The sequence below is a fragment of the Aspergillus puulaauensis genome, chromosome 1 (genome assembly GCF_016861865.1).
Source record: "Aspergillus puulaauensis MK2 DNA, chromosome 1, nearly complete sequence".
In the NCBI taxonomy this organism is placed as follows: domain Eukaryota; kingdom Fungi; phylum Ascomycota; class Eurotiomycetes; order Eurotiales; family Aspergillaceae; genus Aspergillus; species Aspergillus puulaauensis.
The window spans coordinates 5,564,085-5,590,519 of record NC_054857.1 but is presented as its reverse complement, the minus strand read 5'-3'; the positions used below and the strand labels follow the sequence as shown (position 1 = coordinate 5,590,519).

General features: G+C 50.9%; 11 protein-coding genes across 11 annotated transcripts; 5 read left to right on the top strand and 6 right to left on the bottom strand.

The window, feature by feature from the left end:
- Positions 1 to 332: 332 nt before the first annotated feature.
- Positions 333 to 2,251, top strand: APUU_12205A (putative UV radiation resistance protein (UVRAG); the record flags this gene model as incomplete). Its single annotated transcript, XM_041698381.1, has 2 exons — positions 333 to 410; positions 476 to 2,251. 2 exons carry the CDS (start codon positions 333 to 335, stop codon positions 2,249 to 2,251), a joined length of 1,854 nt encoding a protein of 617 aa, XP_041551571.1.
- A 658-nt stretch (positions 2,252 to 2,909) lies between these two features.
- On the top strand, positions 2,910 to 6,325 carry APUU_12204A (uncharacterized protein; the record flags this gene model as incomplete). Its single annotated transcript, XM_041698380.1, has 6 exons — positions 2,910 to 3,063; positions 3,146 to 4,019; positions 4,071 to 5,059; positions 5,122 to 5,169; positions 5,222 to 5,511; positions 5,561 to 6,325. 6 exons carry the CDS (start codon positions 2,910 to 2,912, stop codon positions 6,323 to 6,325), a joined length of 3,120 nt encoding a protein of 1,039 aa, XP_041551570.1.
- Positions 6,326 to 8,574: 2,249 nt separating this feature from the next.
- Positions 8,575 to 9,900, top strand: PEP1_1 (pepsin-like aspartic protease; the record flags this gene model as incomplete). Its single annotated transcript, XM_041698379.1, has 4 exons — positions 8,575 to 8,894; positions 8,948 to 9,225; positions 9,276 to 9,500; positions 9,563 to 9,900. 4 exons carry the CDS (start codon positions 8,575 to 8,577, stop codon positions 9,898 to 9,900), a joined length of 1,161 nt encoding a protein of 386 aa, XP_041551569.1.
- Positions 9,901 to 10,715: 815 nt separating this feature from the next.
- APUU_12202S (uncharacterized protein) lies at positions 10,716 to 12,880 on the bottom strand (the record flags this gene model as incomplete). Its single annotated transcript, XM_041698378.1, has 2 exons — positions 10,716 to 12,692; positions 12,770 to 12,880. 2 exons carry the CDS (start codon positions 12,878 to 12,880, stop codon positions 10,716 to 10,718), a joined length of 2,088 nt encoding a protein of 695 aa, XP_041551568.1.
- A 563-nt stretch (positions 12,881 to 13,443) lies between these two features.
- On the bottom strand, positions 13,444 to 15,834 carry RIM21 (PalH/RIM21 family protein; the record flags this gene model as incomplete). Its single annotated transcript, XM_041698377.1, has 2 exons — positions 13,444 to 15,614; positions 15,717 to 15,834. 2 exons carry the CDS (start codon positions 15,832 to 15,834, stop codon positions 13,444 to 13,446), a joined length of 2,289 nt encoding a protein of 762 aa, XP_041551567.1.
- Positions 15,835 to 16,715: 881 nt separating this feature from the next.
- Positions 16,716 to 17,698, bottom strand: APUU_12200S (DUF614 domain protein; the record flags this gene model as incomplete). Its single annotated transcript, XM_041698376.1, has 2 exons — positions 16,716 to 16,951; positions 17,005 to 17,698. The coding sequence occupies 2 exons, from the start codon at positions 17,696 to 17,698 to the stop codon at positions 16,716 to 16,718; spliced, it is 930 nt and encodes a 309-aa protein (XP_041551566.1).
- An 860-nt stretch (positions 17,699 to 18,558) lies between these two features.
- APUU_12199S (uncharacterized protein) lies at positions 18,559 to 19,877 on the bottom strand (the record flags this gene model as incomplete). The annotated part of the gene is made up of 2 exons (XM_041698373.1): positions 18,559 to 19,295; positions 19,340 to 19,877. 2 exons carry the CDS (start codon positions 19,875 to 19,877, stop codon positions 18,559 to 18,561), a joined length of 1,275 nt encoding a protein of 424 aa, XP_041551565.1.
- A 388-nt stretch (positions 19,878 to 20,265) lies between these two features.
- On the bottom strand, positions 20,266 to 20,778 carry APUU_12198S (uncharacterized protein; the record flags this gene model as incomplete). Its single annotated transcript, XM_041698372.1, has 1 exon — positions 20,266 to 20,778. One exon carries the CDS (start codon positions 20,776 to 20,778, stop codon positions 20,266 to 20,268), a length of 513 nt encoding a protein of 170 aa, XP_041551564.1.
- Positions 20,779 to 21,318: 540 nt separating this feature from the next.
- Positions 21,319 to 23,108, bottom strand: APUU_12197S (putative MFS transporter; the record flags this gene model as incomplete). Its single annotated transcript, XM_041698371.1, has 6 exons — positions 21,319 to 21,514; positions 21,572 to 22,214; positions 22,279 to 22,550; positions 22,622 to 22,793; positions 22,850 to 22,910; positions 22,977 to 23,108. 6 exons carry the CDS (start codon positions 23,106 to 23,108, stop codon positions 21,319 to 21,321), a joined length of 1,476 nt encoding a protein of 491 aa, XP_041551563.1.
- Positions 23,109 to 23,654: 546 nt separating this feature from the next.
- Positions 23,655 to 24,780, top strand: APUU_12196A (isocitrate lyase/PEP mutase family protein; the record flags this gene model as incomplete). Its single annotated transcript, XM_041698370.1, has 3 exons — positions 23,655 to 24,132; positions 24,192 to 24,673; positions 24,724 to 24,780. The coding sequence occupies 3 exons, from the start codon at positions 23,655 to 23,657 to the stop codon at positions 24,778 to 24,780; spliced, it is 1,017 nt and encodes a 338-aa protein (XP_041551562.1).
- Positions 24,781 to 25,640: 860 nt separating this feature from the next.
- Positions 25,641 to 26,292, top strand: APUU_12195A (uncharacterized protein; the record flags this gene model as incomplete). Its single annotated transcript, XM_041698369.1, has 2 exons — positions 25,641 to 25,911; positions 25,985 to 26,292. The coding sequence occupies 2 exons, from the start codon at positions 25,641 to 25,643 to the stop codon at positions 26,290 to 26,292; spliced, it is 579 nt and encodes a 192-aa protein (XP_041551561.1).
- Between the last annotated feature and the right edge of the window lie 143 nt (positions 26,293 to 26,435).

Sequence of the window (26,435 nt, the reverse complement as noted above, 5' to 3'; positions counted from 1 at the left end):
ATTAGAGCACGGGATACTCTATCGCATTGCTGGTATCGATGGGATTGGGCGATTGGAGAAGTGGCTTGTTGGGCAGAGAGTTGCAAGGTGAACGGCGGATCATCAATTTTTCGGCGGCGGAATCCAAACGGGGGAATCCGCCTCGACTACCAAGCCGGGAGCTGTCCAAGTGGAGTTGGAGGTCATTGAACCTCAACGTCGACCTCGAGTATTCGTTCCTTCTTTACGTTTACACCATTTTCAGCACCTTTATTGTTTGTGGAGTTGTTTCCTTATATGGCGACTGGATGAGGACAAGAACAGGCCCTTTTAGGCTCCCTTGACGGCTCGCAATGGCAGCCAACACCTCCGATGGGCTGATCAATGACGATATGGGCAATCGCCGCGACAGACCCTTTATCTATCCGTCGGTGGGTTTCTCGCTGTGTTGGGTCTCATTAGAACCTACTAGAGTGCTGATGAAATCGCACAATAGAGTCGAAAGCTACGGCACTTACAAGGCGTGTCCGTACGGAACCTTGTTATTGACCCCCCGAGCAGGGTTCGAGGGAAGACGATCGACGATGAGGATATTCCAAACTCCCTGGAGACGCCATCCAAGATTCTCGCTCAATATGCCGGCCGGTCCCTACATCATTCGCGCTCGTTCACAAAATTGAAGTCTTCCCCCGCACCGGGCGACCAGATTGTCCATCCTGAGTCGCGACTCCCTTTGCGACAGGCCCGCCGAAAGAGTACTCTGCCATGGAGCGACCCAAACCCACAAACGAGACAGGTGAAACTGGAGGACATTACGCGTAGCCGAATGGCAAACACTTGGTTCTCGATCCATTGCGACGGCATCGATGAGCCTGTGTACGTGAGCGAGGTCGTGGAGGATGCGATGAATCCTAACTTCCGTGCTTTTGATCTCAATTTCTGCGGTCCACTAGTCTCGCGTTTAGATCATCTTACTCTAAGATTATGGGTGAAAACAGCGACGATGGATGACTATATTGTGCTTGTGGAATTACAACTGCACTTACAATCCCTCCAGTTTTTGGGACGATCGCTGGACAACTTCCACCAACCCCTGCCTTCGAATTCCATTCTTTTCCATTTCCCAGATGGTGTGTATACAAATTTGACTGATATCCCGCCAGTATGGGCACCGTTTTCTACATCGAGTTCCAAGTCAAGCGATTCAGCGGCCCTACCGACCTCATCGTACGACGCACTGATGCGGCTTGCGAACTTGGACGAATGCATACAGGATGCTTTAATAACTAGAGAAAGGCTGGAATCTCAAATTAGTACAATTCTGGAGAAAAACCAGCATGCCGTTGAGACGACAAGCGACGCGTCCCGGGCTCGGGACAAGCTTGCGCTCACCAAAAACGCAGTTTCAGGCGAGCGCAAACAATTTCGCCTGGCTAGCAAACGCAAGGAAGAGCTCATCGCTAGTATAAAGGCTAGAAAAGAAGCTATGGAGCGTGGGACATCTGCCCGGGAAACGGTGCGTGGCCATCTTCCCGACGCGCGAGTGAAGCTGGGTTCTAGCGCGAAGTTGTTGGACCAAAATACAGAAGAAACAAAAGGCCAGATTCGGCGCATTTCCGAAGATATCCTTGACATATACCCGATTGAGCCGATTCACGATAAGCCGCTGGCCTTCACCATTGCTGGTATAGCCCTTCCCAACTCAAACTTCACAGATGTTGATCGCGATGCGGTGGCGGCAGCACTTGGGTATACTGCACATCTGGTCTATCTGCTGTCCTTTTATCTCTCAATACCGGTGCCATACCCAATAACACCGTACCTGTCAAATTCGTTGATCCAGGACCCTGTGTCCACCTCTCTTCCGCAGAGGACTTACCCCCTCCACCCAGTCAACGTACAATACCGGTTCGAGTACGGAGTGTTCCTACTGAACAAAGATATCGAGTTTTTGCTTAACAAGCAGGGACTGCGGGTTCTTGATATTCGACACACCCTTCCAAATCTGAAATATCTTTTGTATGTTCTCACAGCGCGATCGTCGGAGATCCCCGCAAGGAAGGCTGGAGGAATCCGGGGATTGCTTCCAGGACGCCTGACACCTAGTCTTTCCCGCCGAGGCAGTGAAGATAGCGCTGTTTATGGCGAGACTGTCATTCCTCGACGAGGCGCGAGCCCGATGTCGAAATTGAATGGGGAAGTGGCACTAGACAAGGGGAAGAAGCCGATTACCTCCGCTCCAAGCAGTTCGGCATCGTTTGGGGTGGCCTAACGGGGCAACGACGCCGAATGTAACTGCGCTACTTGGCTAATATTGGTATCGCCGATGGGCGACGAGGCCGCGTGTAGCAATTATTTGGGATTTGGCTGCGGCGTGTTGGCTCTTTTATTATTACTTCCTCCAGTACCTGTACATAGCCGATACTCCGCATAACTGGAGGAGACTTGTGAATGGCGTATATATTTATTGATTCTGAATCTGAACTGACAAAGGGGCAGCAAATCAAAGAGCCCAATAAAGAACACCTTTTAATAACGTGCGCAAATTAAACAAGCAGGGGTCCGAGTTCTTGGGAGTTCCGATTGATAACAAGGTCACGATCACTGGTCTCCGCTTCATATCGCGTCCACTCGACCGCTCGACGCAAGGGGATTCACCTCACTACCCCGCATTCATTCAACGGCCGTCTCGGAATGGCTTTCGAGTCTCGAGTCTTCACATTTCTTCTGATCGAGTCACCTGTACTTCTTTGATCTCACCGTGCAGTTAAAAAGTCCCCGGAGGCGGCTGATAAACGACGCTTCCCCGACCCCAACTTCCCCACCGCTTTTTACGCTTTCTGGCGGTCGTCGTCGCTTTGCATCGGCAAACCCCAGACATTTTCCCATCCACCCCATCTGCACCTGGTCTCGGCAGATCTTCTTTAGTGATGATGGCAACACAAGACGGGCAGCAGGATAACGGCCTTTATTCTCGCGAAACATCTGCCCGCAGATCACAGTCCCCATCGAATATCCAACATCGTCGCGGCTATCAGGCTTGCGATCCGTGTCGCAAGCGCAAAGTCAAGTGTGACCTTGGGAGTGAGTCCATGTCCTGCGGGGAACCCAGCTAGTACACCCACGAGGCGCAACACGTTGATACTGACATTGGTTTCTTGTCTAGGTGTTGATAACCCCCGCCCGCCACCATGTGTGCGATGCCGACGTGAGAGTAAGCGCTGCGAGTTCTCCGCCACACGGCGCAAACGCAAGACTTCCGACGTGGAGAGCAATGTCGATGATGTTCTTCGTCGCGACAAGCGAATGATGACCGGGGATACTGCTTCCAAAGCCGAGCCTTCACCCAGCGCGAGATCCTCTTCTTTTCCACAGACAGAGCTTCCTACATTTGACACCCCCGGTCAATCGCAGCCAAAGTGGATCAACAAATCTCCTTCGAACGGTCATCTACCACAGCCGAGCAACGGTAGTCAGAGTTACGGTGCGAATTTACCTACGTCTACAGCACAGTTCACGGATTTAAGGAATACAAGGCACCCGGTGTATTCCGTTGGGGAGCGGTCGTCTGTCCCAAGGTTTAGCCTCGAGGGCAACCAGCCCATGATGAACCGTACTGCTGTTGAGCTACTATCACCCGCGATCAGTAACAGCCATGATGCTTTGCATCTTTTGTCGGAGGCTGCCGGAAGGACCGAGGACTTGAATCGTCAAAGCCTAGAGAACCGGTATACTGCGGCCCGGCAGTCAGGCTCGTCGTTCACATCACCCATGTCGACCATGACCCAGGCGGGAACCCCACGAAGCGCGGGCGGTTCGTTTTCACGACAACATCGATCAGGAACTGTGCAGTCTACAAACTACTTCCAGGGCAGTGGGCTGGCTTCTGGGGAGTCTCATTTGGACACTCGCGACCGAACGAGTTCTGCAGGACATCCCTCGGACTCGGGCTATCTGGATGCTGTCAAGGCATGGTCTCGGCTACGGTTTGTCCGTGCTGGCTGGCTTTCGGTCGAGGAGTCAATGGCCTACGTTGCATAGTAAGACATTATTCCCTATTTGAACTTATTCTTTACTGACCATGCCCTTAGTTACTATGAGCACCTCGCACCTCTGAGTCCAATAGTAATTCCCGACTTCTCGCATCCTTCAACACATCGCACTCTCCTCACTGATGAGCCGGTCCTGGCGGTAACGATATTGACCGCTGCATCGAGACATATGAAGCCGAGCGGAGACGGCGCGCACTCCCGAGCCTTTTACATACATGACCGCCTTTGGTCGTATCTGCGTGGAATGATTGAGCGCTTGTTCTGGGGCCAGGAGAAGTTTGGTGGGAACGGCATCGGCATCAGCAAACCCCGGTCCTATTTAACGACCACCTCCGCCAAGATCAGTCACAAGGGAAACCTGAGATCTTTGGGTACGATTGAAGCTCTGTTGATTCTTACAGACTGGCACCCACGCAATCTGCATTTCCCTCCTGGTGATGATGAGAATGCACTCATTGATCTTGACGTACACACTGGCTTGCACGACAAAGATCTGGAAAACGATCATGAAAACACCCACAATCGAGGCTCCAGCGGCGTACCTGAGGGCAGACTGGCCTTTCAGACATGGCTGGAACCCGCTTGGCGGTCAGATCGGATGTCATGGATGTTGCTCAGTACCGCGCAAGCGTTAGCATTTGAGTTGGGCGTATTTGACAACAAGAGCGATGCCAAATTATCCACCGAATCGTTAGCTGAGCAAACCCGGAAACGTCGACTTCGTCGCCTCATCCTTGTGTATATTACGCAAAGCAGTGGTCGCCTGGGCATACCCTCTATGCTTCCACTGACGCAGTGGTCGGATGATATCCAGCCCACTCCTCTGACTGGCTCCAAGGCCAACGAGATCGATAAGATGCATGATTGCTGGCTTGGCATATCTAAGATTATGTACAAAGCTAATCAGTATCTGTTTGCGTCCAATGAGCAGACGTCTGAACTTATACGGAGTGGGCGGTATCGAGATCAGATTGACAGATTTCAGCCCTTCCTTCGAGAGTGGCGGCAAACCATTGATTCCACTGAGTGTGAGTGCCTCGTGGGATTCTGCTTTTTTTTTTTTTTTCAAGAAAATACTGATTATTTCTAGTGCACCCGGCAATGAGGCACATCTTGATGATCGAATATGAATATACCCGTAAGTTTATGATAATGTCCTAAAAGTACGACAGATACTGACGTTTTTAAAGGAGTATACGTCAACTCCTTAGCATTACAAGCAGTGGTCGATCGGTGGACAACAATGTCAAACGAGGCGGCACAGGCTAACAACAAACCCGGTTCCGCAACCGGGAGCGGGTCATATAATGTGTTGATGGAATTATACCGCGTCAATGAGCCTTTTATTCAAGAGGTGGTGGATGCATCTCGCAAGATCCTGACAACAGTGCTCGAGGACCTTGTTCCTGGAGACCATTTGAAACATGCTCCTGTTCGAACCTGCTTCCGGCTTCTCTCCGGGATGATATTTATTCTCAAAGTAAGTGCTGAAGTCCTCAATTAGGTGTACTTTATACTGACCTTGCCAGACCTTCACCCTTGGTGCTAAAGAAGATGATGTGCGCATCTCCCTTGATCTTCAAGACCGCACTGTTGAAGCACTGCGAACGTGCGTTGTCGATGACATCCACCTAAGTCACGCCATCGCCCGCCTCGTCGAGCTCTTGACAACAAATATCCGCACCCGCTTCCTCCGCTTCGCCCCATTAGACCGTAGCGGTGATAACGAAAGCCATGATCGAACATCTGCACCAACATCCCGGGCTCAATCGCCACCAACCACCCGCCGCGATGCCATAAACAACCACAACTGGACGCCAGGGCACTCAGCGCATAACCAGAACCTGGGGTACACAGACACCCACCCGCCGGTAACAACAACACCCATAACCTCAGTTCACGACCCCCTCGCCGGCATCCCAGCACAACCAATCAACTCCTCCAACATCAATGTCAGCTTCATGCCTCCCCCACCATCAGTATATTACAACTTCTACGAACCACGCACCACCACGCCCTCAGGCGATATGGACGGTTCAGGCTCCTCAGCCATGCCGCCTCAGTCCATGGGCGAAACCCAGAACCAACCCGGAGTTTCAGACTGGTTTGCACTTCCGCTCGACCAGTTCTTCAATTCTTCGACCGCGGTCGTGGATCAAGGTCTGGGTGGCACGGGACCCATGGTGGGAGAGTTCGATATGCTTGAGGTCTTGCTCAATGAGCAGTATGATGGGAGCAGCGAGGGGCTTGAGTCTGGAGTCGGAGGGTTGTCTTCGCAGTTTATGCAGTCGTAGTCAACTCGACGGCCTTTGGTGTTTCTACAAAGTCTTATAATGAAAATACCCCCTGATGATTGCACGAGCTTGTATACTGTGTTTTAACTTGGCTACACCGTGGGCGGTTGGTTCACTGCTGTTTATTGATATCGTTAACATGGTCTATACATTATGAGTTGTATGATAACGCGAAATGCTTTTGTTTAGCCTGAAATACTACTTACACCGCATTTTGCTCTAGGGCTTCGTACGTAGAGGCAAATAGGTTTACTAACATAAAGGACGTAAAGTCCGCTACTTTACACTTACTCTCCACTTCCAAATGGTAGCACCACCCGCATAACTTATGGCTACTTTCAGCTAGAGAATACTTACGGCCTGGGACGCGCATTCCTTACAAGGGCTGATTCGCAGTTGAAGTCCAGAATAGGAAATAGCAACCATCACACTGGACCTACTCACCCGTCCCGCCCACACATGGTCCATCGCACCTGCCTGTCAAAACAGCGCGGATGATCATCTAAGGAAGGTGCCGCCCTTGGTGTTTAACGAACGATAAAGCAGGGTTGCGCCAGATGTATTGCTAGACATGTTTGAGACGACATGACAACCGTAATGACAAGCATGGGCTTTGGGTGTAAGTGTATTCGAAACTGTGGCGCCTAGAATGGCCACAAGTGATACCAGATAAAGCGGTCAATTTCATATAGATGGTAACCCAGGCATGTGCGCTGGAATTGGAATCCGAAAGCGTCGTTATCGTTTCTACTACTCGGGTTGCATCTAGATGAAACCGCGATTGTTGCTTGTCAACGCCACACAGGCAGAGGGTGCCCACCGCTGTCCCAATCAGTGGCCCCATGTCACTGCCACAGTGGTTTGGAAAGGAGCTGTCATTGTTGGCCCTAATCTCGTGTTCTCTGGCAGTTATTGGCTGATCAGCAAAGCACAGGGCACCATTGTACGCCGTCGCCCCTTCTCAGCTCTCTCAGGCTCGTATATTGCGACTTCCCCTGGGGCGGACGGGATTTTCAGAGCATTGCTGTCACATTTGTCAATGAGATCGGGGTGCGGGAAGACTACATGAAATGGACCATGATTTGACGGTCCTCGAGCTTTGGCCGCGAATGCGATGGAGTAACTGCCAATCAAAGTATTGCCGAGAGGAATTGAGTTGGTCACCGTAGATTCTCCGAGTAGAACGTACGTAAGGTCCCTCGGAGGCTCGGTGTAGACTGGAAGTGTAGGCAGCTCGAGCGGGGGAGAGAGCAGACGGCAGGCTTCATGTGACCTGCCCAGCGACTGCTGTTCTGTCTGTGCTCACACTTCATCCTTGGCTTTGCGCAGTCTCCAATTCCCTTCCAAGGTTGTTGGAATGTCGGTTGTAAGTCTACCCCAGCTCGTCTCGTTCACTGGCTTTGAAGTTTGAACTGAACTCTGGCTCACGGTATTGCGATATTGCCCCTGAACCCTCAGCCCACTGGAGCCGCCAATCTCTTTTGCAATTCGCCCGCGGGCGCTCTTCGGCACCTCCACACTTGTTGATTTCTCCGTCGCGGCATTTGCGCTCCGCCGCTCAATTCACAAATGATGATCGTGGGCTCGGTCTTCCTTCAGTCGTCGGTGGAGCAGTTCATGGACCAACGAGCTAGGGCCCCGCGTGGGCCTCCAATGCAGACGCCCATCGAAAAGCTTCCTTGGCCCCCCTAACCAAGCTAGACAAGCAATCGTCGTGGCTGGCTCCACAACTGTATCGTGGGCTTTCCCTCGTGCCCAGGCACGAGGCACGTTCATGCCAGGGACATGGCTACCTTATTGATTCTGTTGCTGCTGGCCAATCCGAGACTTAGACTTAGTTCTGCTGTGTTTGATTTGAGTTGCGTGTAACTCAGCATGCGTCGCAGTTCAGTAGCATGCCCATCACTCAACACGATCTGCGCTCTCGATTCTTAGTACGGCGCACTTGGGTCTTGGTGCCTACTCTGTACGTACTAGGCTGCTCTCGTTGAGGGGCCAATCCGGAGAGCTGCGAGAACCCGAATCAGGTGGGACCTGTGCCCATTGCAGATTGTGATGCTCATCCACTGTTTATCGCTCCCTGAGGGGAACCTGGTCACGTATAAAGGCGTCTCCATCCTCTTTCCGCCGGTCTTAATGTAGCACAGCACTTATACTGGCTTTTTCAGATTCTCAGATCTGGAATTGACCCCTCTTCTTTGCCTTTCTGTCACCGTCCTGGTTAGCACATAGTCACATATCCTTCCAAGATGGTTGTCTTCAGCAAGGTTGTCTCAGCGGCTGTCGGCCTCGCCGCCGTCGCTTCTGCGGTGCCCACATCCAACCCTCGCCAGGGCTTTACTCTCGACCAAATTCTAAGCCCAAAGTCCAGCCAGGGTATCAACTTCCCAAAGATGTACGGGAAAACATTGGCTAAATACGGCGCCCCCATTCCTGATCGCCTCCGAGATGCTGAGGGTCATGGTACCGCTGTGACCACTCCCCAAGAGTACGACATCATGTATCTGACTCCAGTCGATGTCGGTGGCACAAAGTTGAATCTGGACATCGACACAGGATCTGCAGATCTGTAAGTTGCAGACCTCTTGTTCCATGGGCCGCCAAAGGCTAATATATATCTAGATGGGTGTTTTCCGACAAGCTTCCAGCTGAGCAGCAGAAGGGCCATAGTGTCTACAAGCCTTCCGATCATTCTAAGAAGCTGGACGGTTACAGTTGGGAAATTTCGTATGGTGATGGTAGCAGCGCAAGCGGTGATGTCTACAAGGATACCGTTACACTTGGCGGAATTACTGCACAAGACCAGGCAGTTGAAGCCGCTTCTAAGATCAGTGACCAATTCGCCCAGGACGAGCACAATGACGGTCTGCTCGGCCTATCATTCAGCTCCATCAACACTGGTGAGTTGTTAGAATATATCCAAATGCGTGCTCTACTAACCGCATATTAGTTGAACCTAAGAGTCAAACCACCTTCTTTGATACCGTCAAGTCTCAGCTCGACACTCCTGTCTTCGCTGCAGCGCTCAAGTACCACCAACCCGGAAGCTACGACTTTGGTTTCATCGACCACGCCAAATACAAGGGCGAGCTCGCCTACGCGGACGTGGACAAGTCCCAGGGATTCTGGATGTTCTCAGCTGAAGCCTCCGGAATCAAGTTCGACGCAATCGCCGGTACGCTCCAAAACATTGCGCTGAACCAAATAATCGCTTTATATTCTGACTGATACATGCAGATACTGGTACCACCCTCATAATGATCGACCCCCTCATCGTCATCCAGTACTACCTCCAAGTGCCCGGTGCCATCGACAACATTCTAGTAGGCGGCTGGACCATCCCCTGTGACGCCGATCTCCCCGACTTCACCATCGACATCGACGGCTACAAGGCTGTCATTCCAGGCAAGCACGTCAACTACGCCCCCGTGACCGACGGCTCCAACACCTGCCTTGGTGGTATCCAAGACAACCTGGGCATGCAGTTCTCCATCCTCGGAGACATCTTCCTGAAGAGCCAATATGTCGTTTTCGACGACGAGGGTCCTCGTCTTGGATTTGCGCCTCAGGCTTAAGCCTAGGCTCTTTCCTGACCACTGACTCGTCAGCTCTTTTTCTTTTTTTTTTTTCCTCCGGCAGTACTGAGCATCGATCCAGTTTGCCATGTATATCTTCTTTCGTAATAACTCCTCTTCCTAGGGAAAATAGGAACAATATGTACAAAGTAACGACGCAATAGCAGTCTTACGATCAGATTAATATGGGTATATTAAACCCAAATGGAATGAACGCCCCACGGCACTGATCACCCCAAAACAAATACTCGTAGTACGTATCGCGTTGTATACCGTATACAGTAAGGTGCAGATAGATAAATCTAGATTATATGGAGATGAGAGCTGGTAACTTAATGCGCCCAACCTAAACTCTATTATCAAAAAAAAACAAAAGCAAATGAGCCACCACCCCTATAATCTCGAGCTCCGACACCTGTAGCCAACACCAGACCAAAAACCAAGTTCAGAGCCATGGCATAAATAAACGTATATAAGTAGATACTGCAGAGCTGTGTATATACTGTGCAAAAATATGATGACAGGTATGGACGGTTGTATGTTGACCGTCGAATCAACCGACTCCGTAGTTGTAAAGTAGGATAATTTTGCATGTCTTCGTTAAATGAATTGCGGGAATTCGCACTTCTGTTTGGGTATCAAGGAGAGACAAGACGAGAGATACACGCTAGAGCCCCGGGATTCAAGGTTGCGCGTTTTTGCGTGGACATATTGAAGATGAGAGTGAAATGTATATCTGCGTGTGTCGTTTCGGTTCGGTGGCTAGGGCAGCAATGAAATAATAAAATGACGCATTAGAACGCCTAAGGGTTGACTCAGAGTTCCTGCGTATCCTTACCCCATATCTCCCATTGCTTTATCACGTCCCAGCCCACGCGCTGTACCCTTCGTCGTAACGTGCGGTTCCTAGGACCTCCTAATAGACAGTCATCTACGCTTCCGGTCCACTCGCGTACAAGGGCACTCTCTTCATCTCGCATCCGCTTCCCAAGAACTGGCGTTGGTTGGGAGCTCTTCTGCTGGAATGAAGGTAGCTTCGGTGAGTTTGTCTGTGTCTGGTTTGGTCCTGGGCTTAGAAGGCCTACGCCCAGACCAACGTTGTTGTTCCCTTGCTCAGAGTCACCGTAGCTCTGCGGGCTCTTGTCATCCATACTCGGCGCGCGAGATTCTGCTGGTGTCTGGGATTGAACCCCTTCTCGTGGTTGTGATTGATCCGCTGGGACTGTGTAGTATTCGCCTAGAAGGAAAGCCTTCCGGCCAAAGCCGAGCACTTTCAGTCGTTGGAAGAGTTGTTGATCGGCGAGAGCTTCGCTTAGTTTTTCGATGAGGACTTCATCGTCTTGTTCTACAAATTCTGCCAAGGCCCTGGCGCCAATATCGATGCCATTTGTGTCCTTGCATTGCTTGGGAGGCTTGGGGCACGTCTCGTCTCCGGGTGACGCGCAGGTTGCGGTTGGGATGAGGAGGCGCAATGCTTCAAGATTGCGGAGGAAGGGGAGTAAAAGCCCTAACGTGTCCATGCTTGATACTTCCGCTGCAAAAGCCAGTTGTTCTAGTTGCGGGCTTGCGTGGACAATGCGGGCTATTATGTTGGATGAAAGTGCCCACCGCGCGGGGAGGAGAAGGTGTCGGAGTGTTGCGGCGTGGTTTATTACGATGCTGTTTATGGAGTTATCTCTGATCCTGGCTTGTAAACTAGGCGTATTCGACGGAGAGTCCGCCGACGACGGAGTTATAAGGTCCTTCGAAGTGCAGTTCGCATTATCGGATCCAGGTGGCGTGAGAGTCGTTGCGCATGGGCCCGCTTCCCGAGGTGAATTGATCGAATCAGAAAGGCTTGTCGCACCGAGTAAGTATAGGTTTTCAAGACCCGTGAAGCTTCCGAGAAACTCGGTCTGTCTCTGGTTATAGATATTTGCCCTGAGGCTTCTGAGCACCATAGGTTTAGCATGAGGTATCACAGGCCATGTGCTGTCAACGAATGTGTTCAGATTCGCCGACTCTGATGGAACCTCTTGGAGCATTGTCACTTCCTCCACCGTGCCGGTGTCGAACGCGAGGGTGAACTCCTCACTATGGCGAGCATATAGATTTGACATCCCAAGTTTCTTGATGGCCAACGGCTTCTTCATGGAAATACACTTGCGAAAGTAATCGTGAAGCATAACACTCGGTTCCTGCATATTCCTCATCCGCGGCGACCAGTGCAGTTTCAGCTCCTTCAATTTCCTCGCCGTGCAAAGTAATGTCGATATATCATCGGGGTAACAAAGCGGATCAATATCCATAATCTTGAGGTATCTCAGGTGCGGCATCGGCGGAATCACAGTCGTTGGCCGGGGATGCCGACTCGACGGAAACCTTATCGTCAGGGAGGTCAGCTTGGGTAGCTGCGCCAGCCCCAGGTACACAGTTTCGAGCATCTTCGAGCTAAGTTCCCAGCGGAAGCTCTCCAAATCCTGCATCTTATCGACAGCCGCGCGCACGGTTATATTCAGCATCATCGAGGAATCCGGCACCCGGCCGACCCGCGCGTGCTCTTCGAGTTCTTGCTCCCGCCAGTCCCCCCGCAAGATGAGCGACCGCACCAACAGTGCGTACGGTCGCGTGATAACAGCATTCAACCCCATTGTAAACGGACTGGCGCTTCCCATGCCCTCCGGCTGGTCGCCGCGATATCGGATTTTATCGTAGGAGGTTAACGTGATGTTTCGGTAGAGCTGGGGGAGGGCCATGTAATTGAGGACGCGACATGTTCGGCATAATCGGGCGAGGTCGCCTGGGTCTTCCACCTACACAGAAATCGTGTCAGTTTTTCCGTATTTTCAAACTAAGTACTGTAGTTCCAAGGAGGTAGGGAGAGTCGTACGCAACCGACAATCTGCGCAATGATATTCAGCGGGAGGACCAGCATGCTGGGGCCTTGAGGCCGCTCAGTAGCGACGCATGCGTCGAACATATTCCGATTGACAGCCGCCATGGTGCGATGTCAAGCAACTATGGCGGCGGAACATCGACCAACGACGAGATATACAAATCGATGGGTGAATAAGGCATCTATCGACGAGCGCGGTCTGGAGGTGTGGAGGTCGAAGGTGAAAGAAGCTGGATGATCTTTTTCAGTGAGACGGATGCCTGAGGTTCCGAGCTGCGAATTATGACAGCCCCCCATCATTTCGCCATTTCCCGCACTGCTGTTAAAATAAGACTACGTACTACTTAGTAGCCTACTGGCGCTTGCAGAAATATGTAATTAGAATGAATGTATATATCAAATTATCGTATTTATGATATGAAATCCATCTCAAGGGTATCTTGGGTATAACACCGCCCATTATTTCTTGCATAAACCCCCTCTAGGTAATTTTCAAATATATGCCATACATAGACCGGACAATGCCGGTCCATCTTAACCCGAAAAAAAAAGTATGTTCAAAATTCCACTATGCAGTAGGTGGATGTCCGCCGTTACTCCCCGCTAAATCCAAACCGAAGACAATAAAACATCAAGGAATAAGATAAGAAAATTGGGCGCGATCACGGCTATCGCTGAGACCCTGATGCCTCACTGCCAGACCCACCCCTCTGAGGATCATGAGAATGCTGCCCAGTTCCTTGCGCATCCTGGCTGTCTTGCCGACCCTCCGACATCGACTGTGTCCTTGAATGGTTTCCTCCCTGGGTCGGCATAGCCGGATGTACCGGATTCTCGGGCTGCGCAGAGTGATGATCAGAAGAGGGTTCTTCAGGTACAAGGGCCGCGGCTTCTGGATCGTAACGCAACTCATAATCCATAGAGCTGAAGGATCCTTCCACGTCAGCAGCCGTCCATGGCGCGGCGCTTTGAACTTGTGGCTGGATAACTCTCATCCGTGGATCACGAGAGCGCTGTGCAGTTCGCCGGCTTGGGGACTGATCGACAAAGTTGGAATCTGTAAACCATTGCGGCGACCATGTATGCTGGCCGCGTTGTCGAGCAGGAATCACGGTAACTGGCAGCTGTTCAGTAGCGCTCCCACGTCTAGATGTAGGATTTGTCATGCGATGGAATGAGAAGAAGTCAGACCGTCGGGAAGTGCGCGGTGACGACTCTATATCCCCTTGCTGGTTATGTTCATCCGACGGAAGGCATCCTTCTTCCCCTGCTTGCGCAGAGGCAACTTCTCGTGGTAAAGCTGCATGTCTGCTCTTGAATGGATTGAGGATCGTCCGCCACCGGGGATCCGTATTTACAATCTGCGGCGAATCCTCTCTTCCTGGATCCATGGAGGTGTTTTGAGTAGGCGAATTAGCCTGTTGGTTATCGAACACGGCAAATTCCTTCTCACCATCGGACCTTTCGTCCTCTTCCTCCATGAAAGGCATGGCTACTGGTGGTGTGGGGCTGGAGACCGGGTAATAATGCACATTATAGACAGTGCTAGCCGCGCTTGTCGTGTCGGCTCGACTGACTGGGGTGACAGCTGCGGGCGGCGGAGTAGGCCTAGCGGATCCTCGCCGTCGTGCCCTCGTAGCTGCAGTAGTGCCCTGGCCCTCGCCTGGGCCTTGGGTATTGCGGCCTCCGCGGGGTCTTAACGGCCGCATCATGCCTCCCCAGGCTGAAGACATTCCGGTGCCTCCACCGCGATCATTCCCGCCATTGTATTGTTGACGGGGCCAATCGACCTCCTCAGACGGTGTGACCTCGAGCATTTCATCACCGTCGAAGACTTCCCTCCCGAGGATGCCGTCCTTTCTCTCGTCTCGTTCCAAGGCTTCAATACGTTCCACCCATTCCCAAACGACAACACTTGCTGCTGCCGAGCCAACCCATCTAATATATGTACCCCACCCAGCTATTTCGGGTTTCGCAATATCCAAAACAAAAAAGACAACGGGTATCAGGACTGCGCATAAAGATAGCAGTGCCACCAGGCAAATGTTTCTCATCTTCGGATGAAAAAAGGCGAATCGAGATTTTGATAAAGAATAAAATATTACCCAAGCGGCATAAAGGAGGTTGAGGGCGAGTTCAAAAAGATAACTGAGTGCCGGAATGGCATCTGCATAGAGTCGTGGTCGCGTAGTATTCGTCTTGACCAAAAACTTATCCAGAATCGCAAAAATGGTATCCAGGACAATCAACGCAAAGCCCGCCCATTTGATCATGACCTTCTCCTTATGCCGAGGGAAAAGGCGAATCAAAGTTTGAACTTGGGCCAGCCATAAGAAGGTACTTGAGATGATCCGAACGACTTTGATCTCGGTTCCGTCGATGACCTCCGAAGTCAACGCCTCCGCGTCCGAATAGCCGTGGTCATATTGCCTCTCAGCCACCCGAAAAGAATCGGCAGTTGCTATGGTTAGAGATATGGCGACCAGCAGTGCAGCGAGCTTTTGCAGCCATGGACGGCCGCCAACACCCACGACAGAGGAGTTGTTGCTGTAGGACCCGCTTACCATCCCATGTCGACCGAGGAAATTGGCACCACCTCCAGGGCCACCAACGTAGAATGTTCGAGGCGTAATAAGCAGAATGATAACAAGTAGGTAGCTAACGACAGTCGCACAGCCCATGGCGTATAATTGCGGGGTTACCGATGCGTAAAAGGGGTCACGGGTATCCAGCGCAGCATCTGCATAGTCCGTGTTCGTTGGTGTGCTCGTGCACATAGGATCATAGATCACATTGTCGGTGAGAGATATTGAGTAGGTACGATTTAAAAAGATATAACCTAGAATGTACACAAGACGTAAGTCAACCCGAAACAACTCAAGCCCAGTGACTTTCGCCTGGTCCAACAGACACAGGGCGAACGCAACTGCTAGGAACTTACCATCACTAGGGAGCAGGAAAGGAGTGCAGCCGGGTACATAGCTCCTGGTGGTCGTGCTGGTAGGAGCGGCCCATATTTGGCGGGGAGCGAGGCGGCCGTCATTGTGCTCCATGGCCATGGTGAATTACCAAGTCACGTCGCAACCAAAGCAGCTCATACACGTCCTGACAGCATCTGTATCCAAGGCATCAATGCTTTATGCATGTAGCATTTATCGAATTTTCCTGCTCACTTCCCCATCACTGCGCCGAGTCGGTCCTTAGAGAGGCAAGCGGTCGGTTAGATCAGACGGTCGGCGCCGGCTCTCGAAGATGTAGGATGCAGGTAAGACACAATTTGAGTCGGAGTCGAGCGGGAGGATGGATATGTGGAAGATATGCGATGAAAAATACAGTCGCAGCGAGAAAAACTAGACGTGATTGAGCCGTACAGTTTACATGCCCAGGGGTTGTCGTTGGTTAGTCTGGGCTGGAGGGTGAAAGAAGCCTTTCTGGAGTCGCGCCACCGTAGATTGTCAGTGGTCCAGATCTCGGGACTCATCCGACCCTCACCGCCCACCACGCATCTCTGCTCTGTCTCTTACGGTCTAAACACTTAAGTTATAATTACTAGTCTAAACAGAGTAGAGTGGATGGAATTGTTACTCGTGGTTTTTGGCATATTCTGTCGCTGTGTGCCGATTGGTCTGTCTGCCCGGGCACTATGGAAGGACAGAAGCAAGGCCCAGGCCATGTATAGAATTCGACGAAGAGCCTCGCACAGCCTTGAATCAGCAGAAGAGGATGAAAATGGATTGGAAAGCTAATTAACAGCTGCCGCTAGAATATTGGGCACTGTGGTAGGTAGTACAAAGCGCGGTATATAATCCAAAGAGCAGGTCGCGAACGATTGGGGTAAGATTCAAAGAAGATGCAATCCAGCCATGAGGGGTATCCAGCATCAAACTCGCTCAAAAAAAATATTACTTCATCATCATTCGTGGGAAAAGCCGGAGCCTGTTCACCTTGGGGGTGGACCGTACGACATCGGCACCGGGGCCGTGTACGGAGATACCAATGTAGCTCCCGAGGCTCTGGATGCTTTCGCCCGCTCCTCCTCTCTTTTCATTATCTCCTTCTCATCCTGGATAAGCGTACAGCACGTGCAGCAGGTTGCGCGAACGCAGTCAGATGCAATGCTACCCTGAATCGCATATGCTCTGCGGGTTCGAGTGTGTTGGACGGTAGCCAAAAGCCCTAATATTTGTTAACCGGATCAAAAGCATTGCTAGTTTGGGTCTTGCACTTACATTGAAAGCCGCATAACAGAGCCATAGCGGTGCAGGACCCATTACATGTCTCGTGTCCCAGCATGTTCGTTGGATCCTCTTTTCGCGACCTCAACGCCAGACGATGTTGAGTCCTACCATACAAAATACATGGGCATACGAGGCCAAGGCAACACGCCCCCGCAAAACTCGAGCAATCGCATAGACCAAGACTCCATCCACCGCCCTTTACCTGCTGGTTTGGATGTGGTATCTGGCCTGGTTGATGGTATGGCGCAAATTCAATTGCGGCTGGTGTTTGCGCTGTCGGTGCCCTAACGGGAGGAGGAAAGTAAGGTATTGTAGGCGATTGAAGAGGGTTTGCGTCGGGGGCTATGGGCAAATTTTGACGTCCATACCCATGACTTTGCGTATAAGGATCTGTCTTGATTGGAAGAGCACCGGGGGAACCCGGGGGATCTATATTCTGGCCCCGAGATTCTGTCGCGGATTGTTGAGGTGTATGGTCAGCGAACGGGGCATGGAGGGCGGGATGTTGTTGAATATCCGGGCCTTGAGCAGCAAACTGCGCCTTCTCAATGTCATAATGGGGCGACTGGTGAACCGAAGGAGTGTCCTGAGCAGCTGGGTCGGAGGGAGGTTGCGAATGGAACTGGTTTGGAGGAGACATTTCCATTGGCGTTTCCACAAAGGAGTATCGGTTGTTAACCCCCATATTGGAAGTATCCAAGCTCAGGCGCACCCGTGGATTCATGTCGAACACTTCGCAGGCGCGCGGTCATGTATCATGCGACCAGCAAACGGTTCAAGGAGTTCTGCGTACGACGACGAACCGTTCAAGAACTCGCTCTGAGTAGGTCAACAACCACTATTCTGCGAGCACTCTCTATTCATCAGAAAAGAAAACTTAGTATAAATGTTCATGGAGAGCACAGTGAATAGGAGAAAACATTGAAGCGACCTCACGGAGAGTGGCGGAGGATTGAACTGTTGTTAACGGTGAGCTGCCCTGCGGGGACGATCAAATGTAACTTCCAAGACCCGAATGGCTTGAGCTTGGACGATCGCCTCGCCGATGGGGCGGGTTTGTTTAGCTTGCATGATCGCAAGTGCTGTTCACACAATGGACAACTGTGGTTGGCTCGACGCCCGGTTAGAGAAGAGATAGCGCCGTGGAGAGGCGTCGACCATCACAGAGCGCGGCCCTGTCACATCACACGCTCTAAGCGCCTTCTTTGTCAGACTGCAGAGACGAGAGTTCTCCTGGAGCCTTGCTTCGCCCTTCGAAACAGAGCACTGCCACCGTCTAAGAATAAATTCATCTCTGTTGCCTGATCGAGTATGTCGTCACTTTCGATTTTATCGTTCTTCAGTCTTCGCTCTTCAAGGCTTCTGCCCCACAGAAACCTCCTGGCAGATATCAAGGCGTCAATACTCGCAAACAAAACGTTTTGCCTGCACAATGCAGGTGCCTTGTCTTGTGTCGGGGCCCGCACTAGTCTGTATAGATTCGATGACTGAAGGGTGACCTTCCGTTCAACGCCACACAGTAACGCATGCACCCAGCCTCGAGTACTATGGAGGAAGATTCCAAATAAAGTCCAGGTCTAAACAGTCGGAATCTAGCCCTAAATCCCCTTGGCCCCCATCCCAGGATCCGAAGGGGGCCATCAGGGGGTCTAACGGAAGAGACAACCAGTCGTTGAAGTCAACTTGGTCAGACCAGTGCATCAAATCAGGATCCCATGTAATTTCTGCTTGGGGCGGCTGTTCTAGTTCGTTAGTATCGTCTGTTTCATCCTGGCTTGGTTCATTACTCTGGCTCTCCACTCGCCCAGAGCTAACGAATGTCTGTCGCAAGCGCGACACATGGGTCTTGAGCAGCGTGGCGTATCTTGAGACAAGATGGATATCATCTAGTGGGTTAGAAAGAAGAGCAGCTATTGCCGCATCCAGCAAGTGTAGAGACTCTTGTAACTTGGTCTTTCGCACGCCTAGGGCTAGCGCTTTGAGAAGAAATATTGAGGAGCTTATCATGCGCGACAATACCCTCATCGGAAGACATCGGGGGTCCGAGAGCGATACGATACGTGTCAGGATTACGCAGGCCCCATCGATGACTTCTTCAATAAACTCATACTCATTCCTGCTCATATTGAGTTGACGTGCCTGCGAGACAAACGTTGCGTCGATTGTTCCTTGCGGGAGCGTGTCGGATAGCACGCGTTCAACGATACCCTGGACTCCAAGGGAGCTGGCAAAAACCCTCAGGTATTGGTACTCAATTTGGAGGATATTATCATAGCGAAATTCTAGCCAGATTAGCCCATATCTTTAGAACAAGCTGAGAACTCACTCTCAACGTCGTGATGACGGTCTTTCCAAGCTGCAAGCTGTATTTTCCATTGCTCTAGAGACTCAAAATCAATACACTGGGTGTCATTGCTCTTGATCACAGTGAAGAATGTTTCTCGCAGCGTCCGAGTCAACCCTGTTAGATCTACCCACGAGTTCATGAATATCGCCCATTCAGGGTCGACGACCATAACCCTATCAAGGCTCGATTGTTTAGAGTGATCCGGCATGATAGATGTGCAGCCGATTCTAGATGCTAGTAAATTCACAGTCACAAATAGCAACGACGGAAGACGCTGGCGTCTGAGCCCCAAATCCTGGAGATAGCTTTCAACGTCTGGACCTGCAATCTGATCCTGTCCTTTCGCGTCGCCCACATGGTCTCTTGAGTCGAACACACCGAGTTCGTGCGCAAGTGCCAGCGCGGAACTAACAAGCATCCAAGACATTCGTTCTGACCGTCTTGTTGGCTCCACAACATCCTCCCTCCAACGGTCCTGCATGGGGAATTCCTGTTCAGTAGAAGGTGGATCTCGCATGGTGTGCGTTGTTAACATCCAATCTGAATCCCATCCATCCGATTCATGCGGGAAATGCAGAGCTAGCGGATACCACTCCGAGAGAAGCAATAGCGCCTCAATCGTTGATATATGTCGGGTCTTCGCCTTCGAGAGCTTTTCTTGGCCCAGCATAATCCGTAAGATAAGATGCTGACAATGTTGCCATAATCTGTTATGGATATAAAACCCTCTAGAGCCCCCAGAAGGTCCAGGTAGGGTATGGTATCGCGCGGATATCATCAAGATCGTGCAGCACAAAACTGGCTCTTGGGTAATCAGCCAGTAGTGCGTATTATGGGATGCAAAGAAGTCTGTCAAGACCGGAGTCGTCACCGGGGCCAAGGTTTGAAAGAACCTGTCAGTCAAATTAGACAAACACAACAACCCATCGGAGTACCTCCAAAGTAGAAGGGTGGTCGACCAACCAGTCCGTGTACAACAACGCTTCCTCCGCCGTGAACCACCCCATTTTGACAAACCGGCAGCCTTCCCAGACCTTAAGCACATTCTCCTCCGATCGAACGTCAAACGGAGATGCTGTATCAGCAGAAACCGTGGTTTGTGGAGCGCGCGTACCAGAGCCCGCCTGCGCCGCCGCATCAAACAGAATATTCAACGCATCATTTCCACTCGCAACCTGCTTCTGCAACACCGTCGTAGAAATACACCCACTATCCTCGAAACCCGCAGGTGCCGAAGCCGAAGCTGAAGTCGAAGGTGACGGTTGGCCGCTACCCGTCGCGGCCGTCATCGTAGTCGCACTGGTATAAAAGGACAATTCCCGACGAGGTTCAGAAGCCGAAGAGTCGTGATGACCGTTCTCTGTATCCTTCTTCCTCGACCAGGGCTGCTTCGTCGAAAACCGACAGCCCAGGTCCATCTTCCGACATCGCTTACACGGTTGGTTCTGATCGGGCCCTGGCTCGCACTTGACCTTTCGCTGTCGGCAGGGGATACATGCTTTGTAGGCTCGCTGGAAATTGTACTGCGTAGGTGCTCTGCTCCGTGGGGGTCGCTGCATTATCTGCTAAACTTTCCCAGCAGCAGTAATATTGCTGAAGGCCACGGTCTTGGTGAAGAGAATGGAAGCGGACTGCGGGAATATCCGCGGAGTTGAGTGAAGTAAAGGACTGGAATTCGGGTCAAACACGGGGAGAAAGCTGGTGTCGGGGTGGGGGAAGCAAGAAGGATCGGGGTTGAATTATTAAATTTAGTTTCTCATAGGCTGATTAAAGACGGCTAAGAATAACGGGTCTTTTCCTCGCACTAAAGTAATTATGGCTTAAAGGCAAATACCAGTGTATTCTGATCCCTGGTTCTTATATTCACTCCCATTACAACTTAGTCAATTACATACTACCACTTCAACTACGCCTACCTAATACTAACTTACAAAGTATCATCTCCAGTTTATATACAACTAAACCAAGTAGCGGAACTGAGGATTTGCATCACCGTCCTTCGTCACATCGACGCGTATATCGTGAGTCACTGGCCCATAAAGCCTATCTCGCTTTTTGTTCTCGTGGTTCAACTTCAAGTACAACCCTCCTGCCATAAGCGCAATACACCCCGTCAACGCGCATCCAACGGCACAGCCTCGGATGTAAATAGGACTAAGGAGGAATTAAATATGATCCAGGAGAATACTGGGTAGGTAGATATGGACTTACCCTTCCGAGTCAGGAAACGCAGTACTACTGACGAAACTCGAGCACTGCCCGAACACTGCCAGCAGAGCCATGCCAGCTCCCTTCTTAGAGTCGCCCCCCTGGTTGTTCAATAGCCAAGTTATGTTGATACAGAGCGCAGGGAAGACACCGCATGTAGCCAGCCAGACTCCAAGATACCGGGGCCCGACCTTGTTCTCGTCCTGCACGGCCGCAAGAATCAAGTACCCGACCATTCCAATGGTAGAGAAGAACACGATCACAAGACCTCTTTTTCCATAACGGTCGGAGAATATGGCCGCGCCCACGCAGAATAGAAATGAGACGAAGTATGGGGGAGCCGCAAGCCCTTGGGCGTTGATCGACGTGTATCCCATGTGCTGGATAATTGTGGGGAGAAAATTCGAGAGGCCCGCAAAGGAGTAGTTGCAGCAGAAATGGATCAGGGTATGTACGTAGTTCTTGTAGTCGGTCAACCCGGCAAGAACTTGACCAATGTCAAGTCTGTTTTTAGCTGTACGGTCGATTGTCTGAAGACGCTCAGTCGCAGTGGTCTGTTCAGTCTCGGAGAGGAACTTCGCGGTACCGGGGGAGTCGGGGAGGAAGAAGAAGACAACTATCGCAAATAGGACAGTGGGCGCGCCCTCTGTTCATGTTAGTATACTGCTCTGTATAATGTCTGAGAACGGGAGAGGGAGAACAGGATTCACCGATAATGAACAAAAACCGCCATGATTCCATCGTCGAATGCTTTATATGCGTTATCCCGTAGGCGAGAGCGCTGGCAAAACAGTTGGCAACCGGGGACATTCCCAGTAGGAATGAGATACGAAACCCGAGTTCCCGTCGTTGATAAAACATTGACAGGAAGTAGGGCGCACCGGCTCCAAACGCGGCCTCGAACACTCCCAGGAGGCATCGACAAACAACCAATTCCGCCATATTATTGACTGCACCAGCACACATAGCCGCTGCACCCCAGCTGAATCAAAGCTCAGCTCATGATAGAAAGGGAAAGGGGGGAAGTCTATGCTTCCACTGTTCCACACTTACCAGATACATAGCGCGGTGATGTAGATGTGGGCAGGGAAAAGCTTCCAGAACACAGTGGTCCATTCGAAGAGCACATAGCAGATATAGAAGGCATTCAAGACCCAGGCCCATTGCGAGTCGCTTAGCCCGAGGTCCTTGTCGATGCCGGCGGTTTTAGCATTGCCGATGTTTCCTGTATGATCTGAGTCCTGAAAGAGCAGGAGAGCGCAGGCTGGGGAAGGATATTACCTCTATCCAAGTAGGACAATACGTAAAGGATACAGACTATCGGAAGAACACGGCGGTCGAACTGATATTAATCAAGAATGAGTCGCCATCAAGTTACTTGTGCAGGGATGATAATGTAGAGCCATACCTTCTTCCGGATAAGAGCTTCCTCAGTCGCTGAGACTTGGATGGGCTGCTCTATCTTTCCCACACATTCAACGTCTTGAGGCTGGACTTGCTCCAAATGGAGCGGCTTCTCTTCTTTAGTTTCAGTGGTCATTGTGGTGTCTCAACGAAGGAAACGAGAACTGTTAGTATCCACAACACACCCTCCTTGACCTCTTTATATCCGAAAATTCTGGGGGCGCACCGGTAACAGAAACGCCCGCTGGCGTGTTCTCAACTGAGGTTCGACGGCAAAGTGTCATTAGCCATGCTCTCCGCACTTCATCCCCACGGGGTACCAGGGGACTCGACGATCAACTGTGGTTAATTGGCAATATCCGCTTCGCATGGCATACCAATTTGCGCTCATTGGAGATTGAGCAGAAACCCTAAAAATCGAACTCTGCTGATTGGAAAGAAAGGAAAATCCTGGCGCCCTGAGAGCTTTCCACTGCCGAAATCTCGGTCGAGAGCTTCCCCAATGTCCTCCATAGCGGATAATGCCAAACTGCCGCGCCCACTTTGTATGCAAAATATCCGCTCCTCAACGTACGCTTCGCCGAGTATATTATTTATATTTAAGAGCTCATTTAAGCCATTCATTGAAAATTACCTCTCATAAAATAGCCTCTCAGAAACTAAACTTAAGGCAAACCACACAATGTCCGTCCCATACCCCTTCAAGTTCACTACTCCCAACCAGCCAACCTCCTCCAGCAATGGCGAGACAGTACCTCTCACCATTACGCTCGAAAATGTCCGCGGCCGAATCCCTTCTGCACAAGTGTCACGTCTCCGCACAATGATGTTGGAAGCACACAACGACCCCAGCAAGATCATCGCCCACGCCTGTTCCTACGACGGACTGTCCTCTCGACTCGTCGAAGAATCCGGGTTCCCCATCGTATTCCTGGCCGGCTATGCGGTAGCCAGCAGCTTCGGACTACCAGATACAGGTTATATTGCCATGGAGGATCTCTGCAAGAAAATCCAAGAGGTAGTGCGCCAGGTGGATATTCCTGTTATGGCGGACGGCGATACCGGATACGGAAGCCCCATGAATGTCAAGAGGACGGTGGAGTCATTCGCTGCTGCAGGCGCTGCAGGTGTTATGATCGAGGATCAGACTTGGCCTAAACGTGAGTGGCCATGCCATTTCTAAAAATTCAAATTCCCGTTGCTGAATTTCATGCTGTAGGATGCGGTCATACCAAGGGCAAGTCTGTTGTTCCTCGCGGTGAAGCCTACGCGCGTATCCAGGCTGCTGTTGACGCCCGCAACGAGGGGCAGGATATCTTCATTCTCGCCCGCACGGATGCACTAATTCATGGCTGGGACGAAGCAATGACTCGTGCCAAGGAGTTCAAAAGGATTGGCGTTGATGCCGTCTTTGTCGAGGCCTTGCCAGACAGAGAGTCTATGCAACGATGTGTTCAAGAGCTTGGCATTCCTACCTTCGCTAATATTATTGAGGGTGGTAAGACAGAGAACCTCTCTGCGAAGGACCTTGCGGAGCTTGGCTTCTGCTCCGTTGCTTACCCGTGGACGCTCGTCGCGGCTAAGCTGAAGAGCATTCGGGAGACACTGGACGCACTGAAGAAGAGTATGACCGAGGGACCACCACCGATGATCTTGAGCTATGCAGAAGTTTGCAAGGGGGTGGGATTCAACAAGTACTGGGTAAGTTACCGCTTTCTCCCTGCTTCGGGCTTACTGTTAATTGTTTCTAGGATCGGGAGGCTCGGTACGAGTTCAACCAGAATGGTTTGGTCAACCAGCCCAAGTGAGCATTTACTCAAATATATGACGGATGGTATATGTATATACAGACCATGACATATTAAATTAGACTGAGACTACATTTATCTCAATCATAAACCAAAGCGCGGAGCATAACACTACAGCTAAGTTTATAGGGCTAGGAGCGAAGGGTAATGTCATTTTAGACTATATATATGTGAAGTAGGCCGACCACATGCCAACATACCATGATGCTAATTACCAGAGGCTATAATTAAGACTGCCCAATGGCACATATACCGTACGCTTCGAGTCCATCGGCGTAGTGCCTGACATGGCCCTTTCAATTAGACCAATCCAGATGATGGCTTCTCCCCACCACGAGGAACAGTATAGGCTCAAATGCTGCGTTAGGCACTAATATTTCAGTTACAAATCATAAACATCTCCTGTACCTCCAAAAGCATTAGCATGATCACATATAGGTAAAATCCAGAACCTGATACACCATGTAGAACGGGATGTAGTGGATGACGTCAGGGCGTCGTCGCCTTCCATCCAATCCAGAGAAAAATTCCCATCATTCACCAGCGCCACCGACCGGATGGCAAACAAGAATCCCACGGATCTTGATCTCGATGACATCTCAAGATGGCGTCAACGGCGACTCCCCATTTCTTGGCACCTGAACGGTGTATATCACTGTGCATTAAATCATCCCCAGCCATAGGATATATAGTTCTATCAACGCTGCTAATCTATCTTCTCATCAACACATTTTTGGAACTTATTCTACTGTTCAACAACCTGCTCCAACCTTGAGTGTTCATATACGAAACAACTTACTCTAACCTATCGACTGGACTATACCCAAACTACTACCAATACAACTACCTATTAATTCACAATGAACCCCTTCGCCCACTCCCAAGACCAATCCGCAGGCCAAGCGCAGGCCCCAGACCGCGCCGGAGCACCATCCACACCCTCTCACACAGAAGAACAAAAGCGCCACTTCTACGAGAATCTGCCCGCCTCGGAAAAGGAGAACAAGAGCTACGCGGAATGGGTCAAGGAGGCATACAACGAACAATACGAGAAGTGGATGCCATGGCTCGAAGACCAGTATCTGAAGTGGTTTGGAAAGGGCGATAATAAGGCTTCTTATACTACTAAGGGTATAGACTTCCCTACCTCCCTCGTCCTTTGTTATGTTAAGGCATTTGCTGACGTATTGGGCCCCTGATGTAGATACCCTCTCTCAGACAAAAGTCACAGGAAGCGACAAGGTTGACCAGGTCCAAGATGATGCCAATAATCTGGTTGGCAACCAGCTCGGGGATAAAGGTCTCCTTGCACCCGTTGGAAACCTCACGTCGAAGGAGGGTGTTAACCGCACTGAGAGAGGGGGGAAGGACGAAAGTGGATCTTATGCGGGTGCATTATCTGGTGTGACAGACCAGGTTGTTCAAGGTGGAAAGGGCGTCGCGTCAACCGTTCAGTCTGGAGCGCAGAATGTTGGAAGTTCGATTGGGAATGTTTTGGGAGGTAGTAAGTAGGGATGAGCCGGTGGATGGGATGATGGATTTATTGATACCTGGATTTTAATATGGCTTTTTTTGTTAAAAATAGTCTTCTACTTATATAATTTGATGCAATCTGATGTACATGTATGCTGCTATATGGGGAGTTTCCAAGTCTC